This window comes from Talpa occidentalis, unplaced genomic scaffold (genome assembly GCF_014898055.3).
Source record: "Talpa occidentalis isolate TD23 unplaced genomic scaffold, MPIMG_talOcc4v2.1 talOcc4.9, whole genome shotgun sequence".
Classification (NCBI taxonomy): Eukaryota; Metazoa; Chordata; class Mammalia; order Eulipotyphla; family Talpidae; genus Talpa; species Talpa occidentalis.
Window position 1 is genome coordinate 33,804,882 of NW_023605305.1, and position 16,445 is coordinate 33,821,326.

At 42.0% G+C, this 16,445-nt stretch overlaps 1 protein-coding gene across 1 annotated transcript in view; it reads right to left on the reverse strand.

Annotated features, from left to right (window-relative positions):
* YIPF1 (Yip1 domain family member 1) overlaps nucleotides 1-16,219 on the reverse strand; it is a 30,621-nt gene extending 14,402 nt beyond the window's left edge. Inside the window, exons 1-6 of the mRNA XM_054690991.1 lie at nucleotides 15,856-16,219; nucleotides 15,446-15,524; nucleotides 11,079-11,230; nucleotides 6,055-6,135; nucleotides 5,722-5,809; nucleotides 422-538 (exon numbers count right to left, since the gene is read on the reverse strand). Of these exons, the coding sequence (XP_054546966.1) occupies nucleotides 422-538; nucleotides 5,722-5,809; nucleotides 6,055-6,135; nucleotides 11,079-11,230; nucleotides 15,446-15,476 (469 nt within the window). The 5' untranslated portion in view covers nucleotides 15,477-15,524; nucleotides 15,856-16,219. The remainder of the gene's footprint in view (nucleotides 1-421; nucleotides 539-5,721; nucleotides 5,810-6,054; nucleotides 6,136-11,078; nucleotides 11,231-15,445; nucleotides 15,525-15,855) is intronic.
* Between the last annotated feature and the right edge of the window lie 226 nt (nucleotides 16,220-16,445).

The window sequence follows — 16,445 nt, forward strand, 5'->3', positions numbered from 1 at the left end:
CCCTACTGTTTCCCACATTTGAGTGATACAAATAATGCTACAATGGAGACTTAGAAGCACACTGCTCTTTACTTGTTTTATACATTTTTGTTTCAATAAATTCCAATTGCTATTGGCCTTACAGGTTTCCAGAAAAGTATGCGGGTTCATAACACTATGAATGTACTTAATGCCACTGAATTGCACACTTTGAAATAGTTAAAATGGTAAATTTTGTTATATTTATCTTACCACAATAAAAAAGCTATGCAGATTTATATAAATGGGTGGTAAATTCTGAGACAGTGGGTATGTTTGAAATCTTAAATATAGAAAGCAGGGGCTATATCACCTACAGATAGGGGTTGAGTAGTTCAGTGGGTACAAAGAACTAGGCGATAAAAACTGACAGCATTCCAAACAAGTCAACTTATTCACCAACCTTTTCGGAATTCGGGCACATAATGATATGTCTTCTCTCCCAGATGGATTAAAAAGTTGGAAAGATTCCCGCTAATTGCAATGGCAAACACCAATGTGGCACATATCCAAAAGGGGCCTGGAAGGGGAATCAGAAAATTCAGAGACAAGAAAATGAAGCACCAACTTTTAGACTCATACAAAACCATTTTCTCCCTTGCCCCATTCATATAAGCAGAAGAATTTTTTTTCTAAAGATTTATTTATTTATGCATACAAGAACTGGGGTACAGGCCAGAGGTGTGGGGGGTGAGAAGATTCACCAGAGACAGAGTGGGGAACTGAACAGGACTGACTGACTGAAATACACTGCTGAGGGGAGCAGTGGGCAAGACAGGAGAGGTCTGCTGTGCCATGTGGGTAACTCCCTAGCCAGCAAAGGCTGTGGATAGCTTCACAGTGCTATGCTTAATTTAACCCCTTGTACCACTAGAGAGGCCCGGGGGGCGGGGGGGTGCAGAATTTTAAATGTAATCAATACTCACTTCAGGAGAATTTCCTTTTTTAAAAGGTCAAACATATAACTCAGGGCCTCCCCAGTGGCGCAGCGGTTGAGCGCTGGGTTGTGAAGCTGCCCACGGCCTCTGCGGCGCCGGTTCGATTCCCGGCTGCTCCCCGGCCACTGGAGGAGGGTCCCGCATGGCGCGCAGACCTCTCCTGCCGCCCGCTGCTCCCCTCAGCAGTGTACTTCGGTCCTTCTGCCTGCTCTGCTCCCCGCTCTGGCTCTGGTGAATTCTCTCACCCTCCCGCGCTTCTGACTGTTGCCCAGTGCTTGTATAAATAAATAAATAAATCTTTAAAAAAAAAAAAAAAAAAAAAAACATATAACTCAGTAATTAGTTGCTTTAAATACAGCAGGAATTGGAATGCAAAGGCAAAACACCTTCCATAATTAGGTGAATAAAGACACTGATTTGTTATAGCATTTATTATTTGGAGGATCACCAAAAAAAAATTCATGGACATTTTGTTAAATCATGACCAGGATACAGGAAACAAAGGTTATTTCCCTTACCTAAGTGCCAAATGTTATTGCCAGAGAAAAAATACAGAAAAACAACTTCTGGGGTCTAAATGAAAGAATAGGACAACAAGATACCTCAGAGAAGAGTTAATCTACCGGTTCACCATGGTGACCATGGTGTATGTGAATGTAAGCCTGTTTTATTTTTTTTTTAAGATTTATTTATTTATATAAGAACTGGGGTACAGGCCAGAGGTGTGGGAGGGCGAGAGGATTCACCAGAGACAGAGCGGGGAGGACAGGCAAACGGACAGAGAGGTCTGCCATGCCATGTGGGTATCTCCCTGGTCGGCCAGGAATCGAACCCACGCAGCAGAGGCTGTGGACAGCCTCACAGCGCTGCACTCAACCTGCTGCGCCACCAGGGAGGCCCCTGTTTTTCTTTTAATGAAAAAATAATACACACAGGTAGTTCTGTATTCAAAAGGTACAAAGGGGAATACAGGAAAAAGTGAATGTCCTTCCTTCTCTTTTTTCTAGCTATGTATTTCTCCTCCCTGGAACTCCTTACAACTAGTTTCTGGTGAATCTTGCTAGAGATTTCCATACACATATATAAGCAAATGCATGTTTATGCATGTACATGCACATGTTTTATACAAATAATAACAAACATATATAGTCAAATATATTTCACTGTAACATATCCTGGAGATGCTACCATTGCTAGTCACAAAAATGAACTGACTTTTTTTTAGTGATTATAAAATATTCCATTGATTGTATAATAAGTACACCATACTTTGCAAATGCCTTTCATCATTGTTTTATTTCATGAACACTATACTTATTTTTCATCATTTAGAAAAATTACTTTGTGGAACAAATTTTAAATTGAGAGACTTTAATAAGCTTTATGATTCTCGTTTTTCAATTTCACTAGTATTTTGTAATATCTCTGGGTAATTGCACGCACCTTTATATATCAAGAAAATCATTGTATTGGGGGAGATGACTAGCAAAAATGGATTAGTACTAAAAAAAATGGATTAGTACTTTTCAAAGTCAAGCGAGTTACTGACAGCAGGAAAGCATTGACTGGGATGACCCAAAGAGACACCAACATTGGCTTTCCACAAATTGTTGCTTACCTTGCAAGCTCTCCACTATACTCAAGGACTACGTTTTGTTCTCCATATTTTTCTGAGTGCCTACCACATAAAGATGCAGAAAACAACCAAACTGAAAACTAAAAGCAAAAACCAAACTACAACAAAACATTTCCCAAAGTTTTATTGAATAAATGAATGAATATAACTGACCACGTGCTGTGAATGGGCTGAGGCCATCCAAGCATATGATCACAAGTGATCAAAATATTATACAGTACCCATTCCTAGAAAGCAGTGACTATTGTAGCCTATCTGTCATCATTTTTATTTTATTGTTTTTAAAGATTTGTTTATTTATGTATACAAGAATTGGGGTACAGGCCAGAGATGTGGGGGGTGAGAGGATTCACCAGAGATAGAGTGGGGAACAGAACAGGCAGACTGACTGAAATACACTGCTGAGGGGAGCAGCGGGTGAGATAGGAAAGGTCTGCTGCACAATGTGGGTAGCTCCCTGGCCAGGGATCGAACTCTTTCTGCAGTGGCTGCAGATACTTCATAGGTTGTGTCTTAACCCCTTGCACCACCAGGGAGGCCCTGTCATCATTTTTAAAGTACCCTCTTTTCCATTCTTTGAGCACTCTGAGGCAAGATCCTACCTTAGTGCCTTTGCATTTGCTGAGCTCCCTGCTTCAAATGCTCTGTCCTGGGCCTCCTCGGTAGCACAGCGGGTTGAACGCGCTTTGTGGAGCTGTCTGCAGCCTCTGCAGCATGGGTTCGATCCCCGGCCGGCCAGAGAGATACCAATGTGGCACAGCAGACCTCTCCTGTCACACCTGCTGCTCCCCTCAGCAGTGTGTTTTAGTCAGTCTGCCTGTTTTGTTCCCTGCTCTGTCACTGGTGAACTCTCTCACCCTCCCATGCCTCTGGTCTGTACCCCAGCTCTTGTATAAATAAAAAATAAACCTTAAAAAAAAGTGCTCTGTTCTTAGATAGTCAAATTGGTTGATCTCTTCTTCAGCTTCTGCAGACTGGCATTACTGTCATCTTTTTCCTGACCACCATACTTCAATCCATCTCACAGGGCCCAGTCCGCTCTACTATAAAACATTCTACCTGTATAGTACCTCATAGACAATGTCTATGAACTCACGAGGCTAACAGTGTTATAGAAAGAAGCAAGCGTTGGGTTCAAATTGTTTTATTCATGAAAAGCGGTATAACTGTGATGAAGAAATGGATTATTAGATAGAATGTTAATTTGAAACTGAGCTCAGCCACTTACTAGCTATATGATCTTAGGCAAGGTACTTGACCTCCGTGTGACCCAGTGTCCTCATCTATACAAGGAGATAATAATACCTACCTCATAAAGTTAGGGTTGTTATGAGGAATAAATGAGTAATACAGGTTCTTCCCTAATAACAGTGGCACATAATAAGCACTTTCTGTGTTTGCTACTGTTATTATTGCTAACTTCTGTGTCCATGGGCCAGTCATCCATTCTAAACTTCAATTTTCTCTTCTGGAAAATTAAGTTAACTTGGGGTGTGGGAAATAGAATATGGTAGTGCAAAACAGAACAACAGTGCTGAGCTCCATGCTTGCACATGTAGGGTGCTCAGCAGATGTTAATTCCCTCTCCTCTTTTTCCTTGGGGATGGAGACTATTACTTTATCTTTGAATCCTCCATCTCTAGCATAAAGGCTCTGTTGCAAGGCCTCTGCCAGGCATTGATGGCAGGGATTATTCAGACACAGAGCCTGCCTCTCAAGAAGCTCCCAGGTTAAAAGTAAGAATGAAATAGCCACAGCAACCTTTAGATGAGAGGCATGGGCCAAGGCAATAGTTTTCTTTTTTTTTTTTTTTTTTTTATAGAGGCATGTTTATTTATTTATTAATTATATTTGTTTGTTTGTTTTGTTTATACATGCACTGGGTACAGTCAGAAGCGCGGGAGGGTGAGAGAATTCACCAGAGCCAGAGTGGGGAGCAGAGCAGCAGACTGAAGTACACTGCTGAGGGGAGCAGCGGGCGGCAGGAGAGGTCTGTGCACCATGTGGGATCCTCCTCCGGTGGCCGGGGAGCAGCCGGGGATCGAACCAGCGCCGCAGAGGCCGCGGGCAGCTTCGCAACCCAGCGCTCAACCGCTGAGCCACCGGGGAGGCCCCAAGGCAATAGTTTTCTATCATGCTCACAGTGACTCCAGGACTCCCCAGACATCTGGACCCTCTTCTGGTCATAAGAAAGGGAGCCTCCTCTCAACCTCCACCACCACAACTCCACTTCTAGTACCATCCATTCGATAAAGTTTCTGTAGCTTAAAACCACCAATCTGATAGAATAAACAAGGGTTCTTTTAACACTAAACTAGGTTTAGTTCTCCTTTTTCGTTTGTTACCTCATATGAATAACAGAAACAACAGTACTTACTAAGTGGCCTTATCCTCATAGCCCTAAGTGGACTGCTGACCTTTTCTTACCTAGCAGGAAGGCTGGGGATGACAGTGATTCCTGGTCCATCCCTCCTACAGATTTCATGCTGCTGACTGGTACCCAACGGAAGCAACTCATCTAAGGGCAGAGCTAGAACTCAGCTTATGAAGTGGAAGTGTGAGAGCACCCTCTCCACACTCAACACCCCCCCATCCTTTAAAATTAAAATCAGGGCCTCCCTGGCGGTACAGGCAGTTGAGTATGGCACTGTGAAGCTGTCGGCAGCCTCTGCAGTGCCAGTTTGATCCTCACCGGCCATGGAGATGCCCACATGGTGAGGCAGACCTCAGCAGTGTATTTCAACACTGTTTCTGCCTGTTTTGTTCCCCGCTCGGTCTCTGGTGAATCCTTTCACCCTCCCGCACATCTGGCCTATACCCCAGTTCTTATATAAATAAATAAATCTTTAAAAAAAATTAAATTAAAATCAAAATGACTTAATTTGTCTCAGGTTTGTAATATTATTTGAGGACTTTCAAAGGACATACTGTAACTTGCAATTGTGGCATTAATATAACATAATTCATTTTCTTCAAAATTCTTTGCAAGAGTTGCTAGAGAAGTTTCGAAGAGTCAAATAAAATGTGGCATGCGCTGCTAACAGTGCCTTTGCTTCACCAGCTTTCCAGGCAACCCTCATCTGAGTTCAACTGGTACATGGTAAAGAATCAAAATGGCACTACACTTACCATAGAGATCTGGATTGCTACGGATATACAACCTCACAAAGTTTTTTCCAGGTATTGGCAAAAGCGACCCTTTTATTCTGTCAAAAACCTGGAAAACAACACAGCAGTGATTCTACTAAAGATATTTTTTAAGTTTAATAAATTCAACTACTACAAAATTAAAACCCAGTTAAATCAGAGTTTTTATGATGATAATATTTTCAAAGGCTAATAGCCCTTTACTTCTGGATACCATATCCAGTCTATAAAGGCTTTCACATGATTTGATTGCTTAACCACAGACAAAACAGTCTCTACTACATGTATAAGGAAAGATGAAGTTGGCTTACAAACCTGGTAAGTATCTACATCAAAGAATGTCTGATAGTATTCAAATGTCCAGAAGGGGGAGCTTTTCTTCTGCCCAGCCAGTAACTGTCAGAGGTAAAATAAAATATAATGAATATCAAAGCAATTTCCTTATTCTAGCTACTCAGAGAGAAAGGGAGCTGATCTAAGGGAAAACCAAGATGTAAAAAAGAGCAAACTCCTTTTTTTTTTATTTTTATATTCCCCATACAATTGCAACACCCTTATTTTGACCCCAATCCCCCCCACCCATAGTGTGTCTCTGGTTCATAGTTGTTTGTTGATTTTGATTTTTTCTTTCTTATAATTATTCTTTTTCCTGGTCCCTTATTTAAGTTTTCTAGATTCCTGCTATGAGTGAGACCATCCGGTATTTTTCTTTTTCTTTCTGCCTTATTTCGCTGAGCATGATCCCTTCCAGCTCCATCCATGTTGCTGCAAATTGCATGTGTTTATCTTTTTTGAATGCTGAGTAATATTCCGGGATGTATATGTACCAAATCTTCTTGATCCAGTCATCTATTTTTGGGCATTTGGGTAGTTTCCAAAGCTTAGCTATTGTAAATAGCTGCTATAAACATAGGGGTGCAGGTGCTCTTTGGAATTAATGTTTCTGTATCCTTTGGGTAAATACCTAGGAGTGGAATTGCTGGATCATATGGAAGAAGAGCAAACTCCTTTGTATTCATCAATTGACTTGGCAATGGCCACGCCCAGCTAAGCCAGATATAAAACAACCATCACTTAGGAAGTCAACTCAAAAGGTTTCCAATCCCTCTCAGTCCTTCCACCAGGGGGTGGCTATGACAAATCACCAGACTCAGCCTAAATTCTCTTTAAAAAGTACAGCTAACAAGGTCTACCTCACAGGTTAATAGGAAGAATTAGATTAAATGTTTATGTGTCATGTACAGTAACATATATACATATCTATGCACAAACATATCTGTATAGAAGGCAAGTCAGTGTATCTTTTCTCTTCACACCCCTTTAAGATCCTTACTACTACGCCACCTGAATTCTCAAAATCTAACCAATTCATTCTAAAGAACCAAAAACTTAAAATATACTGACAAAGAGACAAAATTCCAATTTTGCAGGCACAGGTAAAGAGCAATGCCTGTCTCAAAGCACAGGCACCTGAAGGCAGATCCAGGCCTGTGCCAGGAGTCATGTCTGCCACCTTCTAATACAGGAAGACGACTCATATACAAATACAAAAGGTATGTGAGGCTCTTTACAGAGTAAGGGCAGGTGCTATAAGCAGACACTTTATTATAAAGGAAACAATTTTACAATTAAAAGCTGTCCAATAGTGGCAGCAGCTGCTTGACATGACTGTGTACAGTTACTACTGGGTGTATTCAAGCGCTATCTTTCTGACATCCCATGGACAGCATTGATATCTTGGAAGGAAAGTTGAAACAGGAATCTGATATTACAAAATGTTAAACATGTTTCATAAGCAAGGTTCAGGAATTCTACAACCCAATTCTCAGACATTAGGATAATAATGTAAGATTTTTCATGCATTTCTTCCTAAACTTTTATTTTTTTGCATAGAAGAACTGAGGTGTAGGTCAGAGGTACAGGGGGTGAAAGGATTACCCAAAGACAGAGTGGGGAGCAGAAGAGGCATATTTACTAAACTACACTGCTAAGGGGAGCAGTGGGCAAGACGAGAGAGAGGTCTGCCATACCACAAGTGGGTTAGCTCCCTGGCCAGGGATCCAACACGGCCATTGTGGTGGAAGCATTGAGATTTAACCTCTAGGTTACCAGGGAGGCCCTCTTTCTAAACTTTTGATGCCTGATGTTGCTCAGTGTGATGGTTAATTTCATGGATCAAATTGCCTGAGCCATGATGCCCAGATATTTGGTCAAACACTTTCTGATGTTTTTGTGAGGATGTTTTCAGATGAGTTTTCCATTTAAATTGGTGGATTTTTTTTTTTTAATTTTAGGATTCAGTTTTTTAATTCAGATGCTTCCAATTTTTTAAATTTAAATTTTATTTTTATATTCCCCATACAATTACAACCCCCTTATTTTGACCCCAACTCCTCCTTTCCCTGCCCCCCCCATCCCCCATAGAGTATCTCTGGTTCATAGTTGTTTGTTGATTTTGATATTTTCTTTCTTTCTTTTTTTTTTTTTTTAAGATTTATTTTATTTATTTATTTGTTTGTTTATTTATTTATTTATTTATTTATACAAGCACTGGGTACAGTCAGAAGCGCGGGAGGGTGAGAGAATTCACCAGAGCCAGAGCGGGGAGCAGAGCAGGCAGAAGGACCGAAGTACACTGCTGAGGGGAGCAGCGGGCGGCAGGAGAGGTCTGCGCGCCATGTGGGACCCTCCTCCGGTGGCCGGGGAGCAGCCGGGGATGGAACCGGCGCTGCAGAGGCTGTGCGCAGCTTCGCAGCCCAGCGCTCAACCGCTGCGCCACCGGGGAGGCCTGATATTTTCTTTCTTATAGTTATTCTTTTTCCTGGCCCCTTATTTAAGTTTTCTAGATTCCTGCTATGAGTGAGACCATCCGGTATTTTTCTTTTTCTTTCTGGCTTATTTCGCTGAGCATGATCCCTTCCAGCGCCATCCATGTTGCTGCACATTGCATGTGTTTATCTTTTTTGAATGCTGAGTAATATTCCGGGATGTATATGTACCAAATCTTCTTGATCCAGTCATCTATTTTTGGGCATTTGGGTTGTTTCCAAAGCTTAGCTATTGTAAATAGTGCTGCTATAAACATAGGGGTGCAGGTGCTCTTTGGAATTGATGTTTCTGTGTCCTTTGGGTAAATACCTAGGAGTGGAATTGCTGGATCATATGGAAGCTCTATGTTTAGTAGGTCAAGAAATCTCCATACTGGGCCTCCCCGGTGGCGCAGCGGTTGAGCGCTGGGTTGCAAAGCTGCCCGCAGCCTCTGCAACGCCGGTTCGATCCCCGGCTGCTCCCCGACCACCGGAGGAGGGTCCCACATGGCGCGCAGACCTCTCCTGCCGCCCGCTGCTCCCCTCAGCAGTGTACTTCGGTCCTTCTGCCTGCTCTGCTCCCCGCTCTGGCTCTGGTGAATTCTCTCACCCTCCCGCGCTTCTGACTGTACCCAGTACTTGTATAAATAAATAAAAATAAATCTTAAAAAAAAAAAGAAAAAGAAAAAGAAATCTCCATACAGCTCTCCATAGTGGTTGGACCAGTTTGCACTCCCAAAATTGGTGGATTTTTTGAGTAAAGCAGATTTCCCTCCAAAATGTGGGTGGGGCTCAGCTTATCAGGTGAAAGCCTGAACAAAACAAAAGCCTGACCTCCCCAAATAAGAGGGACTTCTCCAGGAGACTGTCTTTGGACTTCATCTGCTATATCAGCTTTCCCTGGTCCTTCAGCAGCATACCTCTGGATTCAAATTCCAACTCTTTCCTGAGTCTCCAGTCTGCCGGTCTCCTCCATCAGATTTTGGATGCAACAAACATCCAAAATTATAAGAACCAATTCTTTAAAGTAGAACTTTATCTATTTCTGCACACATCTGCTGGTCCTATTTCTCTAGAGAACTCTAAGTAATACATTTAGCACTATTAGTAATCTAATAATTGCTTCTGGATTCTCAAGGTATTAACCACATTAATAACCACTTAACATATATAATGTTGCCCCCCACAACAGCAAGTAACTTGAGACAAGTTACTTAAACTCTATGCCTCAGGTTTCTCATTTATGAGGGTAAGAATAGTTCTTGACACATAGAATTATTTTGAGCATTAAATGAGGTGATCCAAGTAAGGAACTTCAAATGTCAGTGGCAACTATAAAACACTGAATAATCACTAGCTATTGCGATGATAATAATGACATTATACTATATTACTCAACATACTATGTGCTTATATATCAGATGAGGAAATCTAGACTTAGGAAGGTAAAGAACCTTACCCAAGACCACACACCTGTTTTCATTGGCTGGAGCAGAATTCAAAAGCAGACTCCTAAAACTGAGGTCTTGTTACAATGTCTGGTATACAGTGATTTAATTTAGCATAAAATTTGGTACTTACTTTGATATTTCATAGAGTTGCACAAAGAGCCACTTATACCCAAGAGCTGCACTATTTTTATGAGCTTGTGAACCCAGCGCTATAACCTGGGTACTGATCTATTATCTAGTTTATTATAATCATGATTCTATTTATAAAACATGACTAGAAATACGATTTGTTGAAACATGGAAATAAATTTTGTGATCAAAAACAGCTACCTGGTATTTACCATCCAGAAACTGAGAAGGCTCCCTCAAACCTTCCCTCTTTCTTTCATCCCCTTTCCAACAAGTCCTACTGAGCTAGCCCCCTAAACATCTGTACCCAACTCTACTTCAGGCTTCATCATCTCTAGCTTAGACCACTTCAACAGTCTCCTACTTGGTCTTCTGGCCTCCAGTCTGGCCCCCTCCAATTCATACTGCCCATGATCACCATATCTCAAATACCTTTAAACATATCTGGCCACATTGTGTACAAATCTTTCAACAGCTTCCAAAAGTTTTCAGAATACAATTCACACTTACTGGGTTGAGTCCTTGCCTATCTGTGCAGCCTCATCTCCCAGATTCACCAATATTTTGTTCCCAACATACGTGAAGATGAGACAGGCTACCTGTACCATGTTTCTTCATGCCATAGTGACTTGGCCAAAAATGCTTCCCTTTGCTAGCCAATCCTTCCTCACTTCCTCTGGCTACTGCCTAGAGGAGTATCTTAATGTTAGTACATCCAGGAAGTCTTCCATAGCCCCCACTGCTCCTACAACCCTGGTTCCCCTCTACTGGTGTGCTTCCCAAGATGTTTTCCCCTACTTTCCCCAAATGCAGAGGCCACCTTTGAGTTTTTATGTAGCCACTGCTTGGCACTTTAGTTGGCACATTGGAGACAATGAATGAATGTATGAAGAATCTTTTTTTCTTTTTAAAATTAGAAGAAAAAAAGAACTATTTCAAGACAAATCCAAACCTCAGTTTTGTCAGAGTCATCATTTCCCAGCAATTCATCATCCTCTTCTCTCCCTGAGCTTCTTGCAGATCCTGGGGTTTCGCCAGGGTCCTCAATGCTTATTGTGGTGGCATCAGGGTTTGCTACTAAAGAAGTAGCTGTATCACCAAATTCTGAAATTGATTAGCGCACAAGGGCATTAGAGATCACCAACTGGAACTGCTAAACTTTTACATATAAATGGAAAAAGGCTCTAAAAAGAATCTCATCTTGAAAACAAACTGACTTAGAAAAATGATTACAGAAATAACAGAATTTGAAGTCAGATCTGGATTTTAGTCCTGGCTCAGCTTCTTACTAACTATATAAACCTAAGTGACTTAACTTCTATAAACTTCATTGTTCTTATCTATGCAATAGGGAGAATATTTACTTTAAAGAATTTTGCAAATGTTAGGATTATCACCTAAGTTAAGTCCTTACCAGAGTATCTGTCCCATAGCAAGTACCCAATCTAAACCTCTATTCTTTGATTCAAATGCAAAAAAAATTTTTTTTAAGATTTATTTATTTATGCATACAAAAACTGAGGTATAAGACAGAGCTGTGGGGGGGTGGCAGGATTCACCAGAAACAGAGTGGGGAGCAGAACAGGCAGATGTACTGAAATACACTGCTGAGGGGAGCAGCGGGTGAGTCAGGAGAGGTCTGCTGCACCATGTGGGTTGCTCCCTGGCCAGCCAGGGATAGGGATCCAACTTGTGCTGCAGAGGCTGCGGATAGCTTCATAGGTTGCATCTTAACCCCTTGTGCCACCATGGAGGCCCAAACTCAAAAAATTTTAATTTTTCCAGTAAGTCCTATGAAATCACTATAGAAAATATGGGGATAAAATTAAAGTAGAAACTATAGAATAAAAACCACTCAGTTCTACCACATAAAGGCAAACACCATTAATATCTGGTATATTTCCTTTTCTCTATATGGTTAAGATTCATGTCAGAGGTGGTCATTCATTCATGAAACAAGTATCTACTACATGCCTGTGATGTGCCAAGTACTGATTTGGGTTGTGATAATACTATATGGACAATTTGGTATCCTGCTCTGCCTACTTGGGATTATATAAAAATGATTTTTCCACATAAATGTCTTTTGCATTTACATGGCTACATAATATCCCATTATCTGAAAATTTGGAAAAAGGTACCTTAAGTTACACAATTATTCCAATGTTATTGGATATTTAGGGTGATTTCCACTTGCATTATTACAAATACTGTGAAGAGAATCTGTGGGGAGAAAGCTTTTTGGGTTATTGCCTTAAGATGGACATCTATCAGTATGATCACTAGGACAAAGGGTGCAAACCATTTTTAAGGCTTTTGAGCAACAGTGCTAAATTGCTTCCCCAAAGAACTTCACCTATTCACGTCCACCAGCAATGATGAGATTTCCTGTCTCTGGTCAGTCTGATAAGCTTTACTTGGCTGCCCTGAAATACAATTCAGTGCATCTCTGAACCTGAGAAGGACTAAAGAAAGGCACCATCACCACACTACAATCCTGCAACTAGCAGGATGGGGCTCTTGGACCACTGAGCCCAACCTTACTATCTAATCAGCTTTGGAGACAGTTTTTTAGAGAGAACTAAGAAGACTGAAATTAATTAGGTGGCTAATATATACCAATTACTCAAGCCTCAGACTCCAGTGTTTTAATTGCAAAAGGAGCAGAGGCTCTGGAATGAGATAGTCCTTTGATAAGTTAAGGCTCTGACACTTGGTGACCTTGGACAAATTACTCCTTGTCTCTGCATCTGTTTCAACTACAAAGTGTAGATAATATCTGTCTTACAAAGAAATGCTAAGGATATGAGATAATAATAGATAGCTACAACAACATTGCTATCATGTATTGGCTGGACAGGGTAAGGGCATTTTAAAAAAAGGGCACAACTTTGCCTGAAGGACACAAAGGAAGATATATTTAAGAATCAGATTGAAAACACAGTAGTTTACCTGAAGGAAGGGCATGCTAAGAGAAGGAAAGTCAGTGCCAACATACAAAGGCCTAAGAGGAATTCCATGAAGGATGATAACACATCTAGATGAGATTACGAAAGGCTTCTTGTAGAGGATGCCTTAGAATAGCCAAAGTAGTGGGGATGGCATCTCATGCAAAGGGAAAGGATGAGCAAGACCCAGAAGACAGAAAATGTATACCAAGTTTGAGGAACAGCAGACGGCATAGTTTGATCTGAATGTAGGACGTATGTACCTCCCACAAGATGACTACCCAGACTGTCTAGTCTGTATCAGTTATTCTTGTCCATCTCAGCAACTTGAGGTCAAGATTGGTGTGTTTCTTCTTTCTGTCATCAACATTTTCTGTTTGTATATTCTGGTCTGTCCTATCCTGTTTTGCTTCTTCTGTTCCTTTACCAATACAATTTCTTCCATTTGAAAGGTCCTGATGTCCTTTTTTACATTGAAAACTACCATTCTTCCTGGGAGTTAGCCTTCCATCATCCCGACAGCATCCTGTGTTATTTTCTAAAGAGCAAAGTCCATAACATGGCTTATAAAGTCCAGCCTGATGTGGCTCCTGTCTCTTCTCAAACCTCACCTTGTATTAGCATTCCCCATCATCTGTGCTCTGGTACATTGAATTTCAATTACTTGGGGGAAAAAAAAAAACAAAACAAATTTCCTTCCTCCCCAGGTACTTTGCACATGCTGTTCTCTACACTTGAACTTTCCCACACTGTTCTCAGATAAGATGGCCAAGGAAGGTCTCTCTATAAAGTGAGATTTGAACAGAGTGACAGCAAGTCATGGGGCTCTCTGGAGTACATCCAAAGAGAAAGATGGCACAAAAGCCCTAAACTGCGAATGTACTTAGTGTCTATGAGGAACAGTGATGAGGCCTATGCAGGTAAGGCAGAGAGAAAGAACTAAAGTAGCAAGAGATGAAACAGAGGCAGTTGAGGGCTGGATCATGCAGGATCTCCTAAGCACAGAAAAGGCCCTGGCTTTCACTCCTACTGAGAAGAGCCACTGGAAGATGTTGAAGGAATAACATAATCTGACTTAGTTTTAAAGGGTTGCTATGGTGGAGAGAAGACGGTGCCAGGTCAGGTGTTAAATGTATTTTGAAGATGGAGTGGACAGTATTTGCTAATGAAGGGATTTCTCACTAAACATCCTCACTCTTCCTCAGGTAGCAGTGAAAGAGCATAAGCTGTGAAGCCAGACTACTTGGGTTCAAACCCTACTTTACCACTTGCTAAACAATGTGACTTTTAGGCAAAATTACTTAATTTTTCTGTGGCTCAGTTTCCTCATGGGTAAAACAGGGAAAATAAAGTAACTATTTCCTAAATTGACATAGGATTAAATGAGTTAATATTTGTAAAGACTTAGAACAGTGCCTGACATATAGCTATAAACAAGTGTTACCAGGCAAATAAGCATTTGTGAATCTCTAGCCCAGATCAGACTCTGAGTTATGAGTGGTGAACTTTTCCTCCAACTCTTTCATAGTTTGCAGATACATATTTAAGTGATTATTTAGCAAATGAGTATCTCCCTCACAAGACTTGAAAATTTCATAAGGGAAGAAACTACTTTGTACACATCATGATAAATAGAACAATAGCTTGGCTCATAGCCCCACTCATGATATACGTATTAATTCAATGTAGGAATACCAGATCACATTTCTTCATAACTATCTTTTAAAACTTTGATCTACTCCAGTAGTGTAAAAACTTCTACCCTATCTTTTTATCTCCTGTAGCTAATACAGTACTAAGTACAAAGCAAGTTCTCAATATTTATTGAACTAAACCAGGCACTCTATACACATTTTCTGAATCACTGTACTAAATTTATGTTATCAATCTAAAGGGCTATTTGGCAAAAAAAGAACAGCTGATATGAGCAAACAGAAAAGCCTGGGTGACCAACATTCTTTTACCAAGCTATTTGAAACAAACTTCTTTAAAATATGTACCAACATAGCAACAAAAATCTGTTGCTGTCACTGCAGAAATACTAATCATAAAGACAAAGGTGGGGGGCCTCCCTGGTGTCACAAGGGGTTAAGCACCGCACTAAGAAGCAATCGCAGTCTCTGCAGCAAGGTTCGATACCCAGCTGGCCAGGGAGCAACCCATATGGTGCAGCAGACCTCTCCTGTCTAGCCCGCTGCTCCCCTCAGCAGTGTATTTCAGTCAATCTGCCTGTTCTGCTCCCTACTCTGTCTCTGGTGAGTCCTCTCACCCCCCCACCCCATCTCTGGTCTGTACCCCAGCTCTTGTATGCACAAATAAATAAATCTTTAAAGAAAAAAAAAAGACAAAGGTGGGCATCCAACTGATGTACCTTCAAACTGCAAGTCATCTACAGTTGCCATTCAGCCAGTGGGTCTTCTCCCAATTTTAGGAAGAAAATATGCAGAGGTCTAAAAAGGAAAAATAAATCAACTTAATAGGCTAGCAGGATAAAATATCTGCAACCAAATCTTATTTCAAAGTTAGAAATAGTATTGCTCCCCCCATTTTAGCGGGGCTTGGTAAGTTTATGTAAAGATAACCATTTAGCATGAAATATTAAAACCATTATTAAAAAAAAAACCAAAACCCTGGGAAAGCCCAATCTCACTGAGAACATAAGGACCAGGGGCAGCCTGGAGATGAAAGGATGAAAAAAGGAAGGCTGGGCTTTGAGAGGTGGCTATGAGGACAGTGAAGGGCAGCCCAGCCAGAGAACACAGGCTCTGGGGTCAGACAGACCTGGGTTTGATTCCCGATTCTGCCGCTTCTCGCTGTGTGACTGTGGGCTCCTCGGGGGCTCAGTTTCCTCATCTGTAAAATGGGTTCATAATGGTGCCTACTCACACGGTGTTGCGGGCCAGTAAATGAGGCAGTGAGTGCAAGACGCTTAGTGCACAGCCAAGCAATTAGTAGGCTGGGGACTCAGGAGTGCTGGGGACTCTGCGGCCGGGGGCCCCCCTGAGCCCCGGCTGGGCTGGGCAACAGCTGCCCGAGAAGCAGAAGCGGTGTTTTAGGAAGAGGGAGGAGGACCTGGGCCGCGGCGGCCCGGCGAGCAGGAGATCCCGTGGCCCCTCCGTCCCAGGTGGGCCCCGCAGACTCTGCCGCCTCACCTCGGGGGGGTTTGGCGTCTGGTCAGTCGGGGTAAAGGTCCGGCCTCAGAGGCTCTGCGTCGGTTCCGGTCCCTCCCGGTTGCCGGAAGCAGGATATCCGGGGGCGGGACTTTCCCGCCTCCTCCGTTCTAGCCCCGCCTCCTTAAAGAGACAGCAACACCCGGTGGCGCAGCTTGCAGAGTCCGCTCGCCCTGCAGCCTCTCCTGCGGGCGCGGCTCG